This window comes from Aphidius gifuensis, linkage group LG1 (assembly GCF_014905175.1).
Source record: "Aphidius gifuensis isolate YNYX2018 linkage group LG1, ASM1490517v1, whole genome shotgun sequence".
Lineage (NCBI taxonomy): Eukaryota > Metazoa > Arthropoda > Insecta > Hymenoptera > Braconidae > Aphidius > Aphidius gifuensis.
The window spans coordinates 545457-571258 of NC_057788.1; the positions used below are offsets into that span (position 1 = coordinate 545457).

The 25802-nt window shown below is 22.2% G+C and overlaps 3 protein-coding genes across 3 annotated transcripts; 1 reads left to right on the forward strand and 2 right to left on the reverse strand.

The window, feature by feature from the left end:
• Positions 1-1201: 1201 nt before the first annotated feature.
• LOC122860687 lies at positions 1202-2108 on the reverse strand. Its single transcript, XM_044164605.1, has 4 exons — positions 1990-2108; positions 1676-1920; positions 1433-1606; positions 1202-1316 (listed from the first exon to the last, which is right to left on the reverse strand). The coding sequence occupies exons 2-4, from the start codon at positions 1918-1920 to the stop codon at positions 1307-1309; spliced, it is 429 nt and encodes a 142-aa protein (XP_044020540.1). The 5' UTR covers positions 1990-2108; the 3' UTR covers positions 1202-1306.
• A 2397-nt stretch (positions 2109-4505) lies between these two features.
• Positions 4506-5797, reverse strand: LOC122847790 (calpain-A-like). Its single transcript, XM_044145646.1, has 3 exons — positions 5666-5797; positions 4783-5580; positions 4506-4724 (listed from the first exon to the last, which is right to left on the reverse strand). Exons 1-3 carry the CDS (start codon positions 5795-5797, stop codon positions 4506-4508), a joined length of 1149 nt encoding a protein of 382 aa, XP_044001581.1.
• Positions 5798-7932: 2135 nt separating this feature from the next.
• Positions 7933-23042, forward strand: LOC122860688 (protein slowmo). Its single transcript, XM_044164607.1, has 5 exons — positions 7933-8114; positions 8242-8407; positions 10491-10577; positions 20708-20881; positions 20956-23042. Exons 1-5 carry the CDS (start codon positions 8083-8085, stop codon positions 21187-21189), a joined length of 693 nt encoding a protein of 230 aa, XP_044020542.1. The 5' UTR covers positions 7933-8082; the 3' UTR covers positions 21190-23042.
• The last annotated feature ends 2760 nt before the right edge of the window (positions 23043-25802 follow it).

Consider the following 25802-nt stretch of genomic DNA (forward strand, 5'->3'; position numbering starts at 1 on the left):
TTCAATAGATAGAAATTAAATATTTTGTGATATGAAAAAAACAAATTGTTGCTCTTGCAATTGTCAAACAAAGTTACGTTCCTATATAGTAAAGTATAATATATATCCACAACTGCAGCAACGATTGATTCGTTGGCGATATATATATATTTTTTATTAAATATAATATAAATACACCCAACCACCCACTTGTCGATAATAATTATGATTATTATTGTAATCAAGTCAATATCACTGTAATATTTACTAGATCATTATGTTGTTAAACATTTAGTATGTGTGGTGGTGATGTTTGTTGCTTTTTTTAATTTTTTTTGTTATTGCATACTTCACACTATTATTATGTTATTATAATTATTATAATGGATATTGTTGATTTAAATTAAATTTGATAAATAATGATTATTTTATTTGTTAAATGTTTTTAATTTTCATAATAATTATTTTAAATATTATATAATATTATACATATAAAAATTTAATAATTAATAAGATAAAGAAATTGTTTTACGAAAAAACAAATGGAATATATTGTTGTAATTTTTGTTGTTGCAATGTTGTTATATGAATATGTTATCATAATTAATTATTTCATGTGTATTATTATTTTTTTTTTTTTGCTGCAAAAAATTTATAATAATTTGTAATTATTTGATAATGAAAATTATAAAAATACAATTCTAATGTTGAAAGAGTTATACTTGTTGATTTTTTTTATAAATACTGCACTTGGAGTATTTACAACGTAAATATATTATAAATAAATAATGTGAAAAGTGACAAGTGTACTGTACAGTTTATATAATTAAGTTGATGATTTGTACGTTAAAATTTAAGCTGATTTATTTAATTTTAAAAGTCAGTACTTGGTTATTTTTTTTTATCTTAATATAAATTAATATTTAAATATGGAAAATTGATAATTTATTGTAACAGGTTTATTGCTATTATAATTTAAATGCAGAGATGAAAGTAATGTGACTTTGTGCATATAAAATATTATAAAAGTTGTTTTTTTGTTTCTGTTAGCCTGTTGCACTGCAAAGCTATTATTATATTTTAATAATAAAAAAAGATTTATGCATATTATTAGTCTTATTGTATAAAAAAAAAAAAAAGTAAAATTTAATTTTCATTTTTCTCTTTATTAATATTTGATTCAACTGTACATGAATTTTCAATAAAAAAAAAAAAGTTAACAATAAAAAAAAAGTATCAACAAGGTAAATAAACATTTATAAAAAAAATAAAAATAACAATGAGATGATGTTGTTGGTGATGGTGAAAATAATATTCATGTTGTCCATTACCAGCTTCTGTAAATTTCATAAATCAACATTTTATATAAATAAAAATCGAGAGTTGTTTATATATTATTACATGATGAAAAAAAAATTGCGGAAATTAATCAAGTCAACATTATTATACATACCCATAGACAGGTGATGGTTCTGATGGAGGTGACCATGGATGGTGATCATATTCGATTGGCGCTTTCTCAATGTATACTGGTTTTTCAACATACTCAACATATCTAACTGATGGTGGTGGTGGTGAAAGATATACATGATGTACTTCTGGTCCATGATGATGTCCAATTTTATATCTTTTAATTTAATTTATAAATAACATTAATATCAAATCGATATAATTATTTAAATTATTATTTAATTACCCTTTTGTGAGTCCAACACCTAGACCAAGTAATCCAGCACCAATGAGTTTCTTTTTCAAAAGTAATGTACGTTTATTTCTCGTATGAATTTTTTGTCCATCGTAATTATTTAAATTGCTATTTTCCAAGTTGAATTTATCATTCGTTTTTCCTTCACCTTCTTCTGATGATAATGATGATGCAAATGCATTACTGATCCAGCATAAACAAATGAATGTGATCCATAATGTTGGCCATTTATTCATCTAAACATATACAATTTATGTATGAAAAAAAAATACAATATAATTCAATAATATACCATGATAATTTACCTTGAAAAATAAATTTGTAATAATGAATTATTGAAGGCTACAAACACTTGCACTTTTGATACTGTTGTGTGACATTTAGATCCAGGTGCTTTGATTTTATATCAATCCATCTATATACCCCTACCAAAATTCTTTTTAAAATTATTATTATAGAAATAACATAAAACACCTCGACAATATACTGCATGACTCTTTTCTCTTTACTTGCTATATACATGTATATATAACTACGTGAGAATTTCAATTTGAATCAAACACGTAGCATCGATTGATCGTGTATACATGTATTTGAGTAAGAGCGTTACTCGATTGCGACAACTTGATTTTTAATTTCGATTCCGCATTTGCCCCTGAATGTGTGTTTCTAAAAATCAATGAGATATTTTTTTTACATATATTTTTAACTGTATTACTGTTACAAGTTAACAATAAATAATAATAATAATTGTTTATTATTGTGGTAATGTGTTTTAAATTTTTCATTTGTTACTTTTTTTTTTTTGTATTTAAAATTCGACTGCGTTTTCAATTTCAATTGTTATGACACTATTTTTATATTGGCACACTTTTACCTTTCTTTTCCTTAAGCAATATGATATATTTATTTATATCAATTGACTGTATGGAAATAATTGTGTGTGTTACTATTTGTGAATCACAATCAACTGTATTAGCTATATATAAAAAATTATTTACTCATCATATGAAAAATAAAATATATTTAAAAATTAATGAGGAATTTTAAAAAGAACAATTATATTTATTTATTTATTTTCAATGATTTATATACATGAAAATTATGATATGAATTCCTTGTTAATTATTATACAGTATAGTTTAAAATTTAAAAATAAATCGTAAATTTTCTCTCGTACTATATGAAAAGTAATTTTTTTTTTTTCAACGTTTAGTTGATTGTAGCGCTTTCCAAAAATCACAAAACCAGCTTTCTTGAAGATCACTCGTGCTTTTATCATTTACATTTATAATTCGCGATACTTGTTCTGTAATAAAAAATGCATATATAATATTATTGGCTTATATATGTATAGAATTTTCAGAAATATTTAATTTGATTTATTTATATTTTTTTTTTACCATATACTGTTGTAATATCAACGACAGATTGTATAAACTCTTCGTAAAAAATTTCATTAACATTTCCATATGTTTGATATATAGTTGCAACCATATTATATGTTAATTTATAATCAATTGAATCCAAAAGTTTTTTGAATTTTGTAAATGGAACAGTATGATATGATGTAGATATAAATGATAATCTAGATGCATATTCCATGAATTTTTCCTAAAACCGCAATTATATATGTATATTAACATAAATAATATAAAAAAAATTTTGATAATAATTAATAAATTATAATATTTATTTACTTTTAATGGCTTAATAAACTGAATAATCTTTTTAAAACCCTGTATATCAATTTCGTTAGATAAGTATTCATCATCAGAGAGTACTAATGAAATCAAATCTTGAATCAATTTTACATTGAATTTTTCACAAAATGATCCTTTCAATATAATGAAAATTCAAATTACTAAGTAAATTATCAAATTATTATTATTATTTTTAATATAAAAACAATATAAAATTATTTTTTCTTTCTTACCTAGATGACTTTTTAAAGTCATCATAATTAATATAAAATCATTAAAATTTATTGACTTTTTTTTTATATCAAAAATATAATTAATATCTTTAATGCATGTAATCTTTATTGAATATCCATTCAGGGTGAATAAATGTGTCATAAACAGAGTATAAGTCATTGTATCATGTTCTTTTTTTGAAAAATTTTCATATTCTTCCTAAAAAAAATAATAATAGTACTATATTAGTATTTTATCATCTTCTAAAAGTAACATAAATAATTATTTAAATATTATATAAATAATTTTAATTATACTTCAAGTTCCAATAAAATTTTTCTTATTCTTTCGATAGACAGCTGTTTTTTCGGCATAAATTTTTTTGTTTCAAATACTAATTTTAATTTGTCAAATATTTCATCATCAAGTTGATATTTATTGTGACCTGTTTTGATATATAATAAATTAATAAATTATAAATAAAATATAACAATAAAAATTTATACATACAATTTTTATTTAATGAAAATTCATTATTTAAAAAAATATTATATAAGCCCTTAAAATCAATTTTATTTTTAATTGCCATTTGGAAAAATAGTTCACTATCTTTATCTTCAATATTTCCAGATTTTAAATTATGTATCTGTAAATAATAATAATAATAATAATAATAATAATAATAATAATAATAATAATAATAATAATATGAAAAAATTATATACCTTTTCAGTCTTGCTAACCACATGAATATTTCGATCATAAACCCTGAAATAAAAAAAAGTTGAATAAAATATTTAATTATTTAGTTTTTTTTTTATTTTTTTTTTATATATCATTAATATTATATTTATAATGATGACAATAAAATAAATCATACTTATACTCAAACGAAAAATAAAAACTTACTCCAAAATATTTTTTTGTTCAGACATTATTTGCAGATAAAAATTTGTTCCCTGAAGATCACTTTTAATTGATGGTACAATATAGTATGTACCTAATTTTAAATCCAAACGTTTACTTATTATACCAGAAATTGAAGTAAAGAAAGTATTATAACTTAATCGATGTCGAAAATCATCAAATGGTTTTGATAATTTATTTTCGTCAATTCCATCATACTGAAAATGCGAGTAAATTTTTATTTTTTAAATTATAAAATCGAATAATATAACTTACTGCTAAAACATAAATTTCTAACTCTATATCCATAGAATTTTCATAATCCCGTTGATTTTTTAATGACAAATTAATGAGAATACTGCATATACTATCATTTTCTCTTCCTTCATCTGGCTCTGTTAATACAATACGATATTGTGGTTTCATTACAAACAAATCATCGTCTTCTACTACCTTCGACAAGGTTCCTCCCATAAATATTCCTTTTTTTGCTGATAATGACAATTTTTTAGATCCCGATTTTGTATAAATATCACCGACTATTGAATTTGGTGTTAGATTACAAATATCAACACGTCCAAAATGGTATATAAAATCTTCATATAAAATCCAACTTTCTCCATCAACTTGAATTGGTAATTCAGACTCCATAGTAACTTGGTCAAATTTATTAGATTTGGTATATATTTTTTTAATTTTATCAGAATAGCAAATTGAAGCTTTAACACCATGTGGATCTTGAATACGTATCAATTTAAATTCACTAGCATCAGTTTCTTCTTTAACTATTTTCACAGCTGTAATAGCATAAGCATGTTTTAAACTAATTTTTAAAGAATTTTCTCTCTTCATTTTTTTCCATGTTTCTTCGTCATAAGTGCCACAACCTATCATTGTTTGTCTTGATTTTGCATCATAAATAATTTCAAATAACGTTTCATGTTTCATTTCAACAAAGTAAAATTCAGGAATACATCCTGATAAATCTTGCATTGCTTGTAAAGCAAAACCCCCTTCAAGGCTGTTGTATGATCGATAGTTTAGTTTTGCGTAGGCTTTTTCAATTAAAGGCACCTATTTTATTTATATATAATTAAAAATATATCAAGCAAATCATCATTAAATATATATACATATTGAGATTATTATGTATACAAACCCAAAATTCACTGGAACTTTTTAAAGTTGTATACAATGGACTTTTTCTGAACCACCATCCTGTCGTGTAAATACGATCATCGATGACAATGTCAACCCACTCTCCAGCCTGCCAAAATCTTATTAATTTCATATATCATATTATTATTATTTCAATGAGTCATAAATTATAAAAAAAAAACAAAATTACATTAAAATTTATAGAAAATTATTTTTTCTTACATATTTTATTTAAAAAAAAAAATAGCATATAATAAATTTATGTTATGCATTTTTTATTTTGTTATTTACAATCGTTGCTGTCATAAAATTTTTATCTATGTATATTTATTTACCTGAAGTGAAATATTCCAGCATATTTCCCCTTTTCAAATGACTGATCATTTGATGGCACAATAAAATTAAATAAATTTTCATGATATTTAAGATTTAAAAGTCCAGCTAAAAACCAGCAATCACCTAGTAATCTTTGTCTCACGTGAAAACTTTTATCACGATTATTTTTAATTACCAAAACCGGGTTTCTCGAGATTTTCTATAAAAAAAAATATGTATCAGTGCAGGCTCTCCTGTATTTGTACACAAAATTTTTTTTTTTTTGTTTCTCATTTTTATTACCGGGGGTCTATTAAAATTGGAATATGATGATTTCATTGGAAATTGTGGGTCTTTAAATTTTCGGCCCGATTTTAGTGTAATTTTTAGTAGCTCATTGTAGTCTTGCTGTTCCAATTTAACATATTTATCATTTATACGCTCTATCAACTAAAATAATGCATAAATTTATTTATTAATCAATTTTTTTACATTTAAAATAAATATATGTGAACTAAGAAAAAATTAATTATAATGGTTATTAGAAGTGACCTGAACATTTTCTACTGGTTTATAGTTATTTGCTGATGACGATGACGATGAACATGACGATGACGATAACGATGTTCGAAAACAGTTGATGGTACTACAATGACCTTGAAAATTATATACAGAGATTGAAAATTTTCCAGGCAATATATATTATATAATTAAAAATTTTTATTGTTATTTTATAAACAATATTACCAATAAATTGATTCAGCAAAATCACTGAAAAAATATATTTTATTTTCATAATTATACACAATATTTAAATAAACACTTTCAAATAAAATATGAAAAATAGTTATAAATAATAGTAGTTGCAGTCAGTACAGTTGTTTTATTTATGTTTCAAATGATAATTTTTATAAAAAAAAAAACATATTTTTTTATTATCAAGAATTTGAGTTATTACTTTTTTTTTATTTTTTATTTTTAAAACTATAAAATATTTATTAAAATTCAAACAAATATTAATTGGCCAGTAACCAATTGTATATGTATAATATTTTAAAATAAGGAAATAAAATTAAAAAAAAAACTTTATATTTTTTTAAACTTTACCATAAAAATATGCATTTATTTGAAAATAAATTTATAAATATTTTCTTGACTTGTGAAAATTTATTGAAACACTAAATAAAATAAATTTTTTAGTTATTTATTTTACCATATTTTTTTTTCAAGGATATATTATATATGTCCACATGCACCTTCCAGTTGTTCCAAGCTTTAACTTTATGTATTTAATAAATAAATTATCATCATATTCAAATACAACAAATTATAATATTCAAAAAAAAAAAAGAATTTGATTACAAAATTGATTAGCTACAAGTATATTATATGTTGATTTATATATAATAATTGTATGTATAATATATATGTAATAATTGAATTATTGTTTTTTAAAATTAATAATCTTTAATTTAATGTATTATATATCAACAAATAATTAAACGAATGTATTATTTATTTCTATTGTAAAATAAAATCAAATAAGTCAATCAATTGCATTAGATTATTGATTTAGATTGTATTTGGTTATTATTTTAAAAGTTTAATGTATGTATCAAGAAAAATAATAATTAATTTTTTTTAATTTAAAGTACGATTTAACTTCAATTTTTTTTTTTTTCTTTTTAATTCAATAGAGATTAGAATAATGTCATTAAAGAATGATAAAATAATCAATAAAAATAATTTGTGTAATTTTTTTCTTTTATAATCATTTTTAAATTGAATTATTCAAAATTAAAATTAAACCCTTAAAATAGACATGTATAGACATCTCTGGAGTATTATCATATACATATCTCTCATACCGACTGAATTTTTTTTTGTGTTAGAGCTCGCTTGTGTATAGTTCCAGAATGTATATTATTATAATTATTTTATGATCAGAAAAGAGAGACCAAGAGAGAGAGGATAAAAAAAAAGTAAAAACATCTCTAATATATCGTGTATAAAAATATTATTAAAAATCTTTGTGTTAATTAAAATTAGTGTCAGTAATAACAACAACTCAACAATAACATCAACGACTAAAACAATATCATCATGAGAATATGGACAAATGAACACACATTCAAGTAATCAAATTTAATACAGCAATAAATATTTTCTAACCTCAATGATTTTTTTAATTTTTTAGTTTTTATTATAATAATTTCGTCATACATTCATTCACTATTAAAATGATTATTTATTAAATTATAGCCATCCTTGGGAAACAGTTGCACAAGCTGCACTACGTAAATATCCAAATCCAATGAATTCAGCAGTTCTTGGTGCTGATGTTATTGATCGACAAGTTGTCAATGGTGTTTTACATACGCACAGGCTTGTTGTCAGTGAATTTAAATTTCCAAGTTGGACACATGCTGTAAGTTAAAACCACAAAAAATCTAATTAATTAAACAATCGAAATAACATGACATTTATTTCGAAAAATTTCTTCATCAATTTCATCACACAAACTTTTTTGGAGCTCTCAAAAGCTGATAGAAAAAAAAAAATCCAACAAGTGAATTTTTCTATTTTAACAAATTAAATAATTATAATATTTATGATTAATAATTTATTGATAATTAAATAACATTCATTGTAATTAATTTTAAAGAAAAAAAAAAAATGATTATGTAATTGATTAATGATGCTGAGGTCATTGGCTCATGTCCACAGCTCAATAATTCAAGCACTATCAAATCACGTGATTAATTTCAACACATAAATTACAATGTCATTGTTTATATATTTATTAATTTTCATTAATTTATTTTTAATTGTTTAATTTATTTAATTTTACTTGGAATTTTATCAAATTATTCGAGCTACGTCATTTAATTGCACGTGGTATTATCAATAAGGTCAAGATCGTGACGTAACATTATTATAATTTTCATTGACTAAATAATCAATTGTTTTTTTTAGAATTTAAACAAAGATAATTTAAATATTAATAAACAGGATCTTGGAATATATTACGTTTGAGGTTTCAAGTCGAAAAATAAAAAAAGGTTGATGTATTTAAAAGTTTTGTTGGATTCTCGTGAGACAATGAGAAACACAGTTGTAGTTTTCGAAAAAGGTTAAAGAATAGCTTGGAGAAAATAGTGATACACTCGAGGGAAATTACAAAACACCAATGGTTACGTGAATTTTAATAATGAGCTGAATGTTGGATAATTTCAAAGCATAACTTATACATTAAATATTCAAAATTTTCATAACCCTTACATCTTAAATTTATCTTAAATATTTTATTTTTACAATTTGAATCTCAAAAGAATTGAATAATTTATATTACTATTTCGAATTTATATTTACATTCGTTTCGAAACAAAGAGATAAAAAAAATAAAACTTGAGACGAAATTTATCTTTTTAATAATTTTCATTTAGTCGTTTAAATAATGAGGGTATAATTATTTATATATTTTTTATAAATTTAAAAAAACCACAAAGACTCTGATTGTGTAGAAAAAAAAACATGAAAAATGTTTGTTGAGTGAAAAAGGAAGATGAACCCCATCCATTACCGAGTTAACATATGTTTGCACATAAAAAAGAAAAAAAGAAAAAAAAAAAACAGAATGGCTAGGTCTTTTTGGCTAAAATCTTTTTGGCTTTTGAAAATTTTTTTTTACTTTTATACTCGGTTTATTCACGTCTATTCAAACTCATTCATTCATTTTTTTTTTTATACTTTTATTCTCATTCTCGTTTACTTGTTTTATTCATTCGAAAAAAAAAAAAAACGAAAACTTTTTATTTAATTATTTAATTGTTTTCCGATAATTTTCATTCGGTTAAATAATTTATAAAAAAATAATTTAAATTGCCCTGAAGAGTACGTATTATTTAAGTTTCAAGTATTTTTTTTTTAATAAATTTTTAGCTTTGACATTCAATAAAGTACAGCGAACTTTAATTAATAGTAAATGTTGATTCAATTCTCTTGGTATAATTTCAATGGACATAATTAAATAAATGAACAATAATAATTTATAAGCACTTAAACTATTCAGCTAGCCAATTAGTGTCTTAATTAAAAAGCCATGTCGTTTTAATATTTCCAAGCTGGACCATTGCTCCAAAATAAAATTAAAAATTTAAACAAAATCTTCATGCAGATTCCAAATTTACATTACAATTATTATTTAAATTTTCATTCAAATAAAAAAATCACAATCTAATTATTATTATTATAAATTACAGACATTAATAATTATTTAAAAAAAAAAAAAATATAATCTTTTAATTGCAATTTTTTATCTACAATAATCCTCATTGATTTTTGTAGTAAAAAAATTGAAAAAAAAAAAAATTTAATCCTCAAGTCATTATAAAGTTAACTAATCAGGATTGAAAAGAAAAATATATCTGCTTACTTGACAAATTTAAAAAGTAAAAAATCTATTTTTCATGTAATTTGTAATTAAAGTTTTTTTTTTTTTTTTCTTTCAGATAATTGGACATGCTAATGTATGCTATGCAAGTGAACACAGTGAAGTTGATCCTGTCAAAAAAGCTATGCTTTTAAAAACGAGAAATGTAAGTTTAAAAAAAAATATAATTTAATTTTTTATTTAAATATTAATTTGTTGATAAATTAAATTTAACACGTGTTTAAATTATAATTATCTAATAGTAATTTATGTGCCAAAATGATTTCGAAACTTTTAAAATAATTTCTCGTGACATTGCCATTACTGTCGATAAAATTATTACTATTATTTATTTTATTGTCATTGACATAGCTCATTTTTGTGATTTTTATTTTTCTTTTCTATCGTCTTTCGAAGATTCCCATTTTGATATCATCTCATGTCTGGATTATGATGATCGTGATTCGCCTGCCAATACTTGATATATATTCTTGATAATATAAAATTTTTCTTTTACTTTTTAAACTTTTTCAACGTCAAGTTTGTGTGGTAACCAACACACACACATATTTGACAATACTATTGCAAGTTAATATTGATTATATGCTAGACTGAATTTTCGCTGGATGACATGTACAGTTGACACACAAGAATAACCCTTGTATTGCTTGTAATTTACTGTCACATCGTTTACTTGATGACAGACAATTTTTTAAATGAAGAATTTCGAAACCTTTATTTAAATTTAAATATTGATTTATTTTTCAAAAATAATATTCAATTATTAGTATTTTTTTAAACTTTGAAAAGTTTTTTTAAATTGTTTTTATAATTAAAATAATATTTTTTTAATTACCTAGTTTTAAAATAATTATTAAATATGGTTTTGTCATTTTTAATATTATTTGAATATCTATATTTTTTTAAATTAATTAAATGATAATTTTATGATTTTAAAAAATTTTTTTCAAATCGAAATTTGAAAGAAAAAAAAAAAAAAGTATCATATATTTTTTCTATTATTTTTTAAATTTATTTTTGATATATTTTTATAATTTTCTTTTTCCATTTATTCAGCCTCAAGTGATTTTTTATATTTTCTTCATTTTAAAAACAATGACTGTGTAAAATTGCAAGTCTAACTTTGAAATGAAATTTAAAAAAATAAATATTGTAAATGTGTGGTGGTTGTATGTTTTTTTAGAAAAAAATTACCTGTCGTACCTTGAAGTTTATTGGAATGACGTGCACGTAGTAAAACCCCATGGATTGTACGATTCATCTAAATCCTGGTTTCAGTCGGTTTCTTGGCACCCATCGTGCTTTTGTGGCTACACTCGTTTTCGTATATAAAATGTATAAAATATCCTCTGGTCATCCACTATCCCAACCCTCTCGGGTAAACATTCACCAACACAAATATCAAATTTATTTTTTACTTTTAAATGTTTATATATTTTTTTTTAAATTTATACACACAAAGCACGTTATCTTTTATCATGTAATTTTATTTATTTTTATTTTTCATCTATTATTCAACTATAGATAAACAAAACAAAAAATACAAGCAATCTTATTTCAATTATATTTATTTATTTTCAATTATTGGAACAATAAATTGAATGATGTTTAACATTATTGAACAATATGTTTTAAAATTATAAGCTGCACTCTTGTGAATATAATTCCAAATATTAATAATATAAATTGAATTTCAAATTTGTATTTATTGATAACATCATAATATATTGTTATTCAAATTTAATTTTTTTATTTTATTCTGAATAACAAATAATATAATATGTAAACATTCAATATTTATGGAATTTAATTTGAACAATATGATGATTTATTTATTTATTTTTTGAACCAATTAATTTAAAATTCATATGAGATTATAAAAAAGGATTCAAAAAATTTAAGTTATTAATTTCGACACATTTATATGAAGAATTTTATTTTTTTAATATTCATCAATTATAAAAAATACGCGTTTATATTTTTATTTGATTATTATATATTAAAAAGAAAAAAAAAATATATTGGTATTATTTTTAGTGGAAAACAAAAGATAAAAGTATTTTTTTTTTTCATTTGATGGATAAGATTTTGATGAAGATCCATCAAAATCAAATCACGTAGTGAGTAAAAATGGATATGATAGATTATTGATGCAACCATTAGGGTTTAAGGAAGGGGAATTGTAAAAGCTCGTTTGAAACTTTTGGTATATGGGGTTAAAGGATTCAGGATATTTGAGAAGCAAAGTACCTTGACGTGATTTGCGAATATATCTTGTGTGTTATATCACACAAAACTAGTAAATGTCATAAAATAAAAAATACTTATGCATCAAAAAAATTCAAAAATTTATTTTTTAAATGGATTAGTAATTTATCTGCATAATTGACAACTGACAGATGCTTTTTACATGCAAAAAAAAAAATGAATATTTGTTGAACGAAATAATAACATTTTATTTAAAATGAAAAAAAATGTATATTTTTAAAATTCAACAAAGTAAGTGCAGGGCTTATTGTTGATATCGACATTACATCTTGATCCTTTTCAACTTTTATCGAACATTTCGATAAATACCTTTGGAAATTCTGATTTTTATACATTATATTTTATATTTTTTTCATTTTTATATTTCGTTTTTCTTTAAATGCCATTTCATGGTTTTCTGCATTTACGATGGGGTTTTTATTTTTTATTTTTATGCTTTTACATCTACACAAGATCAGTAGAAAAACCATTTTGACCCTCGACAGTTATTACAATTTTGATTCAAAAATAAAATAGACGTAAATAACTCAAATATAAACTTGAATTTTATATTTATAAATGATGAAAAAATATTTTTATTGCTAGAAAAAGTTAAGATGTTTGATGAAATATAAAAAATATAAATAAATATTATTATTTTACTTTATTTTGAATTATTATTTAATTTTTTTTCTTGTGTTTTTTACGTGAACTTTATGAAACTAGATTTTTTTAAATTTTTAACAAGTTGAAGAATTTAATTTCAAATTAATACAAGACGAATTTAGAATAGTTTATAATTAATTAGGTTTATTTATTTACTCAAATTTCAATTTATAATTCCAACACTGATAATATTTTCCATAAATAATTTTTCACAAGATCTAAAATAAAATAAAGAATATAATTATTTGAAAATACATTAAAAATTTATTTTAAATTTTTTAATTTTTTACATTTATAAATAGACAAATTTCGTAACATTATTATTGAAATATTTGAATTACACCGATATAAATATATCCTGTAAATTTCATAAATTACTTTTCATTATTTTTATTTTTTTTAATATTTCAATTTTTCAAAAAATTCAGTATTTTTTTTTTTCGGAAAAGTTGTGTTTTAAAAAATATTTCCAAGTATAAATTTCAAAAGATTACTATTCAGGAATTTAAATTAAAACAATACAAATATACCCTGTAAATTTCGCAAATTAATGTCAATTATTTTTATTTTTTCTTCGAGTTAGTCACATACTAAAAAGTTTGAAAATTAATAATTATCTCATAACCTGTATGTCACGTAATCTTTAACAAATTTCAACATATTACACACGTATAATTGAATCCAAGTTATAAATTCTAATACAATTTAAAACTTCTCAATATTATTAGTTAAAAAAAAAAGAAAAAAATGATTATCCAATCAAGCCAAAATATTAAATTCAATATTAAAGTTAAATGAAGGAAAGTAGAAACAATTTGTTGCATCGAAAATGCGGAGAATAAAGTTACATTATATGTATATTATATAAGAGGGATTTTATAGACAAAAAGAGAGAGAGAGAAAGAGAGAGAATAAGTAAGTAAAAAAAGAAACAAAAAAAATGTTGAAAGTTTTGGTGAGCTTTTGTATTAAAATGAGAATGCATTCGATGTGAAGCTTCTTGTATACAAAACGATGAACAACGCGTTTTCGGTTTGAGGATGTTAAAGGGTTCAATAAAAGAGTGAGAGAGTGAATCAAATTGCTAAGAGATATTTTCCTCATGGGAATCCAAAAAGGGTGTGGGCAACGACCCGAGACTGGACCTGGAGCTTATGTAGTTTATGTAGTACAATGTATACACAACGAAAATGCAATTCTAAAAAAGCCAATTGCGCAAGCGCTCATCTATGAAAATATCATGTATACATATTATTTTGATGAGTATATATTTCGCCTGTTGTATTCACTGAATTTTTATATTATTTTAAATATATACAGATATGTATTTGTTGCTCTTAAAAACAACCCTTAACCCATGAACTCTTGGGAATTGTTCAATTTTAAATTGAGACAAATAATTTGATGGAAAAAAAATGGAAAATTGTTCATGTGATAGCTTTTTTTACTAGTTGAAATCTATTTTTATTTGGAAGAAATATTAAATAGATTTTTTGTTGTATTATACACAAGTGTATAAGGTTTTTTATTTTAATTATTATTTAAATATTTGACGTTTTCATTTTTGTTTTTTGTCTCATGTGACTCATTTTATTTACAATATTGTTTGACAAACAACAATAAAAGTTTATCTCTGTCTGTCGTCGTTGTTGTGGTTATTGTTGTCAGAATAAGTTTGGTCTTTGGAGACCATAGTTTTATGCTGAATTTTATTCTAATCAACAAACGTTATTTTATATTTGTATTGAAATTTTTATTATTAAATTGTTGTTTAGTTTTAAAATTATTTATCGTTTTTATAAATAAATATACCATTATTTTATTGATCAAGATCTAGGTTAATTAAATAATAAAAAAAAGTTATTTATTGATTTAAAATTTTTTTTTCTATACTTGCAGATAATATTGAAAATATTTTTTTTATGCATAAATTGTTATTCTCCAACGTCTTATTATTATTAATGCAATCACTTGCAAATAACTATCGAAAAAAAAAAAACTTAATATATTCCATCAAGCGTTAATTCTCTCTTAAATATTTATATAATTTTTAAAATTTTTTTTCGCACTCCAAGTTTCATCAACATTTAGTCAGATAAAAAAATTTAAGTAGAAAATATTTTGCGAGAAAAATGAAATTTAAATTATCAATTGCTGGCTTGAAAATTTTTCCTTGATAAATAATTTAAAAAATGCTCGGTTCATTTATGTTTAATTAAAAAAACAAAAAAAAATTTACCAAAAAATTTCTAATCAAATATTTTTATTATTAAAAATATAAAAATAAATTATAAAATAAATTTTTTCTCTTTAGTAATTAGACATTGCTATTTTGCAACAATTTTTTTGGCAATTTACAATTGAAAATCTCAATGTATTTATGAAACACCCAGAGGGTTTGAAACTATAATAAAAAAGTTGTAAATAAAAATGGTTTTTCTGGTTTAAAATTAATAACGGAAGGCAAGTTGTGTATTGGATATATTTATGTATGTCTAGATATATATATATAAATTTGTAGTAGGTTAAACTGAAAATAGTATTTGAGTAGCGACTCCCTGTGGATATGAGTTGATGTAGTGAGTCCACTATATATAATCAAAAAGTGCACTTGGTTGGTCAGATATACAAACACCACTATTCAACTCATCTCTCTCACTATTCGTACTTTGCCACGAATGAGTTATTGTTTATCTACCTGCCTTTCACTAAATCATAAATTAAAAAAAAAACATACAAAAAATATACCAACAACAAATTGCATGAATGAGAAAAAAAAATCCCAGTTGATTTTACTTTTTTGTCGATTTTTTTTATTTAAAAAATAAAACAACTTTTTTGTAAATAAATTAAATTATATCAAAAATATAAATAAATAATTTAGATGTATAAAAAATAAAATTGCAAATGGAATTTTCCATTTTTTTGATTGTTAAAGCTTTTTTCTTTTTTTTACAAATCAACTTTATTTATTGTTGAAAAATTTAAATTATAAATAACAAAAAATTTCTCCAACAAAAATGCATTGTTATATTTTTTTAAAATTAATCAAGCAAATAGAGGGGAGTTTCAACTATTTCCAAAAAAAAATTCATCATGAACCAAGCATTATTTATTGATAAAAAAATTAAAACCAATTTTCATGTTTTTTTATTGATTTTAAAAAACTTAAAAAATTATAAAAAATTATTCTACAAAAATGCATTGTTAGATATTTTCAAAATTAATCAGGCAAATAGAGTTGCAATCACGTTATTATGAAAAAAAATTTCAACCCAATCCAAGGATAATTTATTGATGAAAAAAAATTAAAACCCATTTTGATATTTAAAAAATTAAAAAATAAATTTCACAAAAACGCATTGGTGGATGATGATTTAAATTAATCAGGCAAATATAGAAATAATTTATATAGCTATTATGAAAATATAATTGTGAGAGATTAAATTTATCTGATTGATGGAAAATAAACAGATATACAAAATATATACAATTTGAAGGACGTTTGTATACAAATACATTTATTTTGTTGAAATCTTTTTAGTAAATAAATTGATTTTGTAAAGGGTATAGAACAAGTGTTTTATAATGAAAAAAAAAATGAAAAAAAGATGGTTATTGTGTTGGAACGTGTTTAAGATCGATTGAGGTAAATTGTTGAAATCTAGGTAAACGTGTGTGTGTTATGTGTGTGTACGAGACAACGATGGATTGTTGAACATTCTTGTTGTGTGCTTGAAACTCAACCGCGAAGGAGCTTCTCAATTGTGAATGGTTTAAGGGAGATTCTGAAGCTTCTCCTCTTATTCATTCACTCAAACTTTGTCTTTTTGTCTCTCTCTCTCTCTCTCTGCTTTTACTGCACTTGAGTATAAAAATTTCAAGATGTATTTGATATTGTCGCTTGTACGAACATATTCACATCAAATTATTTTGATAAATTACAAATAAATAACATACAAGTAACTTGTCGTATCGCAAAGGTATATATTAATTTAAAATAATTAAAAAAAAGAATCAAATTTATTCTATTTTTATTATTAAATAAATTTTACTAATAATAGTTTTAATTAAAAAATTTTTAAAGTTATTTTAAAAGTTGCTAGGAGTTTATTTAATATCTGTCAAATTTTTAGATAAATATAATTTATTTCCATCACTCTTAATTTATAGAAAAAAATATTAAATTTTTTTTTTTTAAATTTACACGTTAGCTTGACCTAAAATAGACGAAAAAAATAAATACATATATTTACCTGACATATTTAAAAACCACTCAATTACGAAATTTAAAATTATAAAAAAATAAAATAATATTTTTAAATGCAAATTTTTTAAAACCGTTTATTTTTGTTTTATGAATATTTTTTTAATGTCTCTTTTTTTCGTTATTTTAATTTCAATTTTTTGTGAATAAATTTTTTTAAAAATTTAGTGTATATATGTGCTAGGTCTATAGTCCGTTAAATTAAAAGCAAACGCTTGAAATGCGAAGTGTCGACGACATGGGTGAATCCGACGTTGAATTGGCAAACAGAGAATTGTGTGTGATAGTAAAGAGGGTGGTAAAATAGGGTGGAATAGAGAGGACAAGTACTTGAGGGTATGAGAATTTTGACGGTGGGAAAAATTTTCAATTAACCGATGCAGGTACCGTGTCGCAAACACCAACTCGCTAAAGTGCGACCGAGTAGATGGGGGATACCCGGTTAGTTCGTACACCGCGATAAAAAAAATATAAAAAAATAAAACTACCCCTGTAATTACTTTCTTTGTGATTTTTTTTTTCCCCATTTTTATTTTGTCTCTGTATAATATAAAATGAATTAATTCACAATTTTATTATGACTAATTTAAAAAGCTTGGTTTTATATTTTTTTTTTTCATCAAAATTATTTATTGAAAATAAATATAAATATTTTTAATCAAACAATACGTTTTAATTGTTGTGAAAAATTATAATTAAATTATATTTCAAACATTTTTTTTTATTATTTAATTTTATAATTAATTAAATTTAAATTTATTGTAAAAATAAATTAATTAATAATTTTATTATGATTAATTTAAAGAGCTTTTTTAGATGTTTAAATGAAAAATATATATTACCAATTATTCGTCTGTTTATTTGGACATTTATTACAAATAAAGATAAATATTTTTTATCAATTGACATTTATAGATTAAAATAATTATTAGCATGTATAATTATAATCAAGCGTTATGTTTAAATCGTAACTGTTAATTAGTAAACGTGTAATTAACCCAACAAAATAAAATGAAATTAGCCATATGTGAATCAACAAAATGAAAATTATCAGACTAAATAATTATTGTAAAAATATAAATTCAAATGACAAAAACTCTCGTTGAATTAATTTTCGAATTTATATTCTATACCTCAAATTATTTACATTTTTTTATAAATCCAAAATAAAAGTGTCGAAAAATTTGTAAAAAATTTGGTAAATGTGTTAAATTTCATTAATTTTTTTTTTTTGGGTACTTTATAAATAAGAAAAAAAAATGTAAATTTTTTTTTTTTTACTCTTTATTTCATTGTTGAGGTTGCCTTGTGGTCGTGTGACTTGACTCGTTTAGGAAACGATGACTGCAAAGGTAGCCAAGCAATTAAAACTCCCATGGTAATTCCCTTTTTTTTTTTTCTTTTTTTATTTCAACTCTATTGTTACACTTTTCTTGCAGCCTTTCTACTCATCATTTCCATTTTTTTTTGTTTTTTACTCTCTTTATTTTCACTCTTTTACTAGGTATATAATATATTTTTTTTTATTTTTTTTTCTCTCCCTTGTGCAAAATTATATACCACGTGTACCCGCGAGAAATTTGCCCATTGTGCATGAGATGAGCTGTGTAGAATACCAAGTGTATAAAGCCACCACCCTAAAGGGACTGTGGGTTACTACTTTGGGATGATAATTATCGAAGAAAATGTTGGAAGCAATTGAGATAGCCTTATATAAGTGTCATTACTTTTGGGAATAACATTGTTTTCTTTTTTCTATGTGGATAAAAATAATATTATATAAAATAAAAAACAGAGATCTTGAAAATAAAAAAAAAATTATCACCTCATTTTATTTTATTCATCTATTCATTTCTACCCTTGAGAATTAATATTTTTTTTTTCTTTTATTATACACATTTTTGGAATAAAACTTTATCAATTTTTTTTCTCTCTTTTCCCCAAGTTTCTTTCAAAAATTTAAAATTTTTTTTGTTAATTTGACTTTATTTATTTAAACAATAAACAAATTAATTATTTTCTTATTATTATTTTTTTTTTTTTTAATCATACAAGTTGAATGAGAAACAAAAAAAAAATCATGGCTGACATTGGTTGACTTGTACTACTGAAATTAATAAACTGCAAATTTTCATTTTTTTTTCCAAACAAAAATTAAAAAAAAAATAGATAAAAAATTGTGTTTATTATTTAATAATTTTTTATCAATTAAATAAACTTGTTAAATCTTAAAAAATTAAGAAAATAAATAAAATAAATAATTTTAATTCAAAATATTCCTTTTAAAAGTTTAAAAAATATTTATTATAATTTATAAAAATACGAAAATTAAGCAAATGAGTGATTGTAAATTGTAGAGTAACTAAGTTGGCTCCAGTGATTACCAATACAGTATATGTTGAATATTTTCTCTTGCAAATATAATCATCAGACTGCTGCAAATTTTGTATGTATACGCTTCTGTGGGCTACAATGCCAGGGGTGTTAATTTTGCCACGAAACGTATTGCACTGTTTTAAAACCCTCTTCATCCCTTACTACTACTACTACTACTACTACTACTATACAATTCAATTGTTAACTCATACCCTTATTTTAATTCACATTTTCTTTCTCTCAATTTTACACTTTACCCTTTTACACACAAGCATTTGTTGTTAGCTCATTCTTTATCTCTCTTTTTTTCTCTCTCTCATTGAAATCCACAAGCACATTATAATACCACTGTTAAAACTGCTTTTCGAAATATACTATTTCACCTTATATTTATTCATGCATTATCAACACTCGACATCAACTTGAAAATTCATTGTAGTCTCGTAATAGAGGTTTTATTATAACTCCTTTTTTTTAGATTAAAAATTACTTTTGTACATTAAATTATTATTTTTTTATGAAAATTAAATTTTTATATTTTTTAAAATACATTTTATAATAATAGACAATTTTCTTTTTTCGAAAAAATTTCACTTTTAAATTATTATTATTATTTTTTAATTGATTTTAAAATTGTTTTTTATTTTTTTATATTATTTTGATTTTATTGAATGTATTTTTTGTGTTTTTAATTTATATTTTCTTTTTTATATTTGCAGTTGACATTTTGTAAATATATTTCTGTCGATGAAACACTGAAATACGTACCTCATCCAACAGACAAAACGAAAACTGTATTAAAGCAAGAAGCAATTGTCATGTGTCGTGGAGTACCTTTGGCATCTTACATGGAGGATTTGTTAACTAAGAAAATATCTTTCAATGCTGGAACGGTAAATAAACTTGAAATTAAAATACAAAAATTTATATTAAAATTTTTTTTTTTTGTGTTTTTTGATGATTTTAGGGAAGACAAGCTGTTGAATGGGTTATTAATCTTGATAAAGAAGTTAAAGAATTAGCAAATAGTGCTGCTAAATCAATAGATGAATCATTCACACAAACAAAACGTCAATTTGATGATATTACAACAAAAACACGTCGTGGAATGGATGACTTACAGCATGCTGCACAAAAATCACTTGATGAAATTCACACATTAACTACACCACCATCACCACAATCAATGCCAAAACTATAGCTAAGATTGCGAACTAGTTTTAATCTATTCAATTAAATTACAAATGATTTTCACTGGCTCATTAAACTTAACTAAAATAAATATAAAACAAGAGCTATATTCAGTGAACATCAATTATCAAAATGACTAAAAAAAAAACAAATTTTTTCTTTTGATAAAATGTCATTTAATTTGTGTAAATAAATAGTAGTCAAATGATGATTTTCGAAAAACATTTCTTTATTGACTACTAAATATAAATTGAATAAAATCAAATTATTTTTCTTTTTTTTTTTTCAAACAAAATCTTATTTTGGGCTAAAAATTTTCTTTTTTTTTTTTTTCTGTTAACTTGGTTATAATAAAAAATAAAGATATTATTATTTTATGTAAATATCATAGTTGAATTTATTTAATTAAAATATAAACGAAGAAAAAATTTTACATGAAATCATACTTAAATATTATTTTCATCAAAAACTTGCTAAATAAAATGAAAGAAAAAAAAAAAAAACAACCAACTTACACTAAAAAATAATTAATTAATTTGTTAACAAAACATAAATAAATAAATGAAAAAATTAATAATTATTTTCACAATATTGAATTGTAAAAAACACAAAATAAAAGTCTTTTAATTTAAAAATTATAATTTAATTGAAAGACAAAGTTAAGGGTATCATTTGACTGATAAATAATTAAACAAGTATTTTCATCACAGCTACTTTATATTGACCTTAATATAATCAATAAATATATTGTACAAAATACTGTATAATAATTTAATCACCGTCAATTGTATTTTGTATTAAATTTTAAAATACACAAGGCAGCTTTTAACAAAGTGAACAATGTTATTTCAGTGTGGATATATGTTGAATGAAAACAAGTTTTCATATGTATAGAATTCGCGATATACTATAATATATAGAAATAGTCTCTTCATTGCTCTCCAGTAAAGTGAATTGAAGGACCAGGCTTATTCGATTGGTCAGAAATTCAGTGTGTATATGTGTATATTTTGGATCAAAGCAGTATTGGATGCTTTGTTGAGACACAGTCAATAACAACTTTCCACCGATAAATTGAATTACCCTACTCAAACTATCCAGAGGATTTTATTTATAACATCACGTATGTCTTTTTTTTAAACTACATTTTATTATATCTTTTTTTTTTTTAATTAAGTTTATTATTTTGTGGCTTTTTTTCTTTTCTTAGACACCTGTAAAAATTAATAATTTTATATTTTTATCTGAAAGTAATTTGAGTTTAAGTGTCTATTTTATTTTTTTTTTTATCTTTTAAATTTGTTATCAGTTTACAGTTTTTCATCTATACAAATTAATTTTTTAAATTTATTTAATTTCATATTTATTTATTTTAAATTTGTTATTAATTTAATTTAATTTTCATTTATTTTAAACGTTAAAAATATTTTTTTAATTTATTATTTTATCAAGTTGTTAATTTAATTTTTAATGTACAATTAATTCAAATTTATTTTTCAATTAGAAAATAAATTTATCTGTTGATATTATTAATGAAATTCGTTGACAATTTTCTTTTCATTTGCAAGTAGACATCTGTCAATAATATTTTAAAAAAATAAATATTTTTTTCTTCAAGATATTCAGCCATTAATATTTAAATTAAAAAAAAAAATTTCCATAAATTATTTATTTAAATGAACAATTAAATGTCAATCGATAAAAATCAGTAATTTTCCTTTGCAAAAGACAGATACAGTGTAAATTATTTTATCTAATGGCATTTTGCCATTTTTTTCTTTGTAAATTTATTTTAAAAAAATCTTAAAAAAGTATTTTTTGATTTATTTATTTATCAAGATAAAATTTCATCACTGAATATTCATTTAACGTGTTATCTCTAATTTTTATAATATTTGTCATATTTTTTTCTTCCATTTAAAATGGAAATATTATTCAAGATTTTAATCTGAATATTCATCATGGACTATATATTTTTTCTTTCACTTTATCAAAAATATAAAAAAAAAAAAAACTAAAATCAGTTGAGATTTTTCATACTGACAATTTCCATTGAATTTTATATTATTTTTTTTTTCTTTGCAATTGACCCTAAAGGTAAAATTTCGTATTCTGATAACGTATATTCTGTAGCCCAAAAATGTCACCCTTGGATATTTCGTTGAAAGGAGATAGATCGAAAGCCAAACGATGAGTTGTCTTTGGACTTTTGCCAGTTAAACTGAGAAGAAAAATCAAAAAAAAAAATATATATATATACAAAAAAACACCATAGAGGGTATACAAAAGTCCATAAAAAACTTTACAAAGACTTTTTTCTCTTTCGAAATAAAAATGGAAGGTCGTAGTGGTAGTGGTGACTCAAGGGGAATGCTTGACGTTCGACAGCCACTTCCGTTTCCGTCTTTTACCCGTCGTCGAAGAAAAGTAAATAAAAATAAAAAAAAAAAAATTCAAATCACGTACAAAACTGAAACCTCACTTGTCCAACCTCATGGTTAACACATGAAGAATAAAACCAAGTCATAAAAGACTTTATCGAACCTCGAGGGTCATTCAGTGATCAAAAAGTCCATCTTCAACTTTTAACTTTTTTTTATTTTTTATTTTCTTCACGTCAATATATTTATTTTATTTTTTCTTCATCTGCACTAACCAATGCATCAAATTTTCACTGTTTTTTTTTATTTTTTATACAACTATTTTACCTGTATACTTTTTACTTTTTACGATGATAAAAAATATAAATATAAAAATGAGAATATAAGGATGAAAATAAGCAGCGAATATAAAAGTCTATAAAAATTGTTCGTGTCTTTATATATAGAAAATTTTAAATTAAATCGTATGACTGTCGTAAAAGGTTGTAGTCAACGTATACATGTGGTTTATATATATAAAATTTTTATTATGTAAAACGTGATACATTCTAACATATTTTTTCATATGAAATTATTATTATTTCAATTATTTTATTTTTTCTTTTTTTTTAGTTGAATTTTAGTTTAAATTTCATTCAATTTGAGTTGAATTTTTTATGATAATTTTATTATTTTATCAATTTAATTAAAGTAGAATAAAATTTATTTTAAAATATATTAAATTTCATGTTCAAAATATAACATATTTCAAATTAAAATTTAAAGAAAAATATATTTTATTTAAATTAATTTTTAAATAATTATTACAATTGTAAATTTAATTTTTTTTTTTTTCAATCACTAATAATTGTTATTATTTTAATTATTAAAAAAATAATATAAATTTTTTTAATTTAAATTTTTAGCATTTAAAAAACCACTGTTAATTTTTGTTCAAATATATTTTTATTTTTCAACTGTCAATCAGTTTTATCGTTAAATTTTTAAATTTAATTTCAAATTAATTAATTTAAATACATATATTTTTGATCTTGAATATTGAATTTACATAATTTTGCTGATGGGTATTTTATTAACAATAGAATTGGTGTGTTAAATGCTTAGCGGTGACTTTCAAGTTTGATTTTACTCACTTATACATACATATTATAATTCATCCCTCATTCTTAAATTCACCCTTTTATATTCAAACACTAACATGCACACTATCATATCTTTTACCTCAATAATCATTTTCTTATATATTTTCTTCTCTTTTCGTATATTACTCACAAGAGAATTGCTAATAATGCACGTGATCAAATTACTAATTGAATTTTATATACAAAATTTCAAATAACACGAGTTAACGTTATATAAATCTCGACATTTTTTGAATATTAAAATTTCATAATAATTTTATATGTTAATAAACAATTTATCAACTATTATTTTCTTTTACAAATTAATATTTTTAATTTATTTATTAAATTAAAAAAAAAAAGTATAATTTAAAATTTATAAACGTTAAAATTGTTTTTAATTTTTTTTCATATTTTAATTTCAAATTATTATGTCAGTTGATGTGATTTATAGGGGTTTTTATGGTTGTTGGTAATGTCAGAAACAGAGTCTGGTTTAAGTGGTATGTTGTTAGTCCAAGCAAAACTAAGATAACTAATAGCCTCTTTCTAACTAATACCCTACTAAAGGATCAACTATCACTGTCTCTTTGTATCACAACAAATTATCATATTTTTTTATTTTCCACTATAAAGCAACAAACCGAAATATCATTAATTAAATTTTATATTTTACACAATATTTTTATTGTAATTTAAAAATCAAATTAATTTATAATTAATTAATTAAAATATTACAACCCTTTTTTTGTTATTATTTTAAAGAAAAATAAATGTTTTATTTTATTTTTTTTTTTTATGTTTTATTCACTTATTTCTGCTTGAGGTGTTGAAAGAAAATAAAAATAAAAAAATACGAAAATGGTGCTGTTATCACTTATCGTCGCTCCAGTGCTTCTTTTTCACTGAGTTTGGAACATGAATTATATCGTTCTACTGGGATTTTATATATTCAAAAATGATGAACCACCCTTGGTCATATCTTCATTCCCAGCAGGTGAATTATATATTTTTTTTTTATTTCTTCTTTCCTATAAAGAAAATATATTCCCCAAATAAAAATCTAAATTCCCAAGTTTTAAAATTGTTGTAATAGATGATTCAATAATTTTCATATATGT

Excerpts from the sequence above, each read along its gene's own strand:
- LOC122860687 (XM_044164605.1), bottom strand. The coding sequence starts at position 1,920 with ATGAATAAATGGCCAACATTATGGATCACATTCATTTGTTTATGCTGG. Across the intron at positions 1,607-1,675 it reads GGTGTTGGACTCACAAAAGG|ATATAAAATTGGACATCATC; the intron begins GTAATTAAATAA and ends TTAAATTAAAAG.
- LOC122847790 (XM_044145646.1), bottom strand. The coding sequence starts at position 5,797 with ATGAAATTAATAAGATTTTGGCAGGCTGGAGAGTGGGTTGACATTGTC. Across the intron at positions 5,581-5,665 it reads AAAGTTCCAGTGAATTTTGG|GTGCCTTTAATTGAAAAAGC; the intron begins GTTTGTATACAT and ends TAAATAAAATAG. Across the intron at positions 4,725-4,782 it reads TAGAAATTTATGTTTTAGCA|TATGATGGAATTGACGAAAA; the intron begins GTAAGTTATATT and ends TCGCATTTTCAG.
- LOC122860688 (XM_044164607.1), top strand. The coding sequence starts at position 8,083 with ATGAGAATATGGACAAATGAACACACATTCAA. Across the intron at positions 8,115-8,241 it reads ACAAATGAACACACATTCAA|CCATCCTTGGGAAACAGTTG; the intron begins GTAATCAAATTT and ends ATTAAATTATAG. Across the intron at positions 10,578-20,707 it reads TGCTTTTAAAAACGAGAAAT|TTGACATTTTGTAAATATAT; the intron begins GTAAGTTTAAAA and ends TTATATTTGCAG.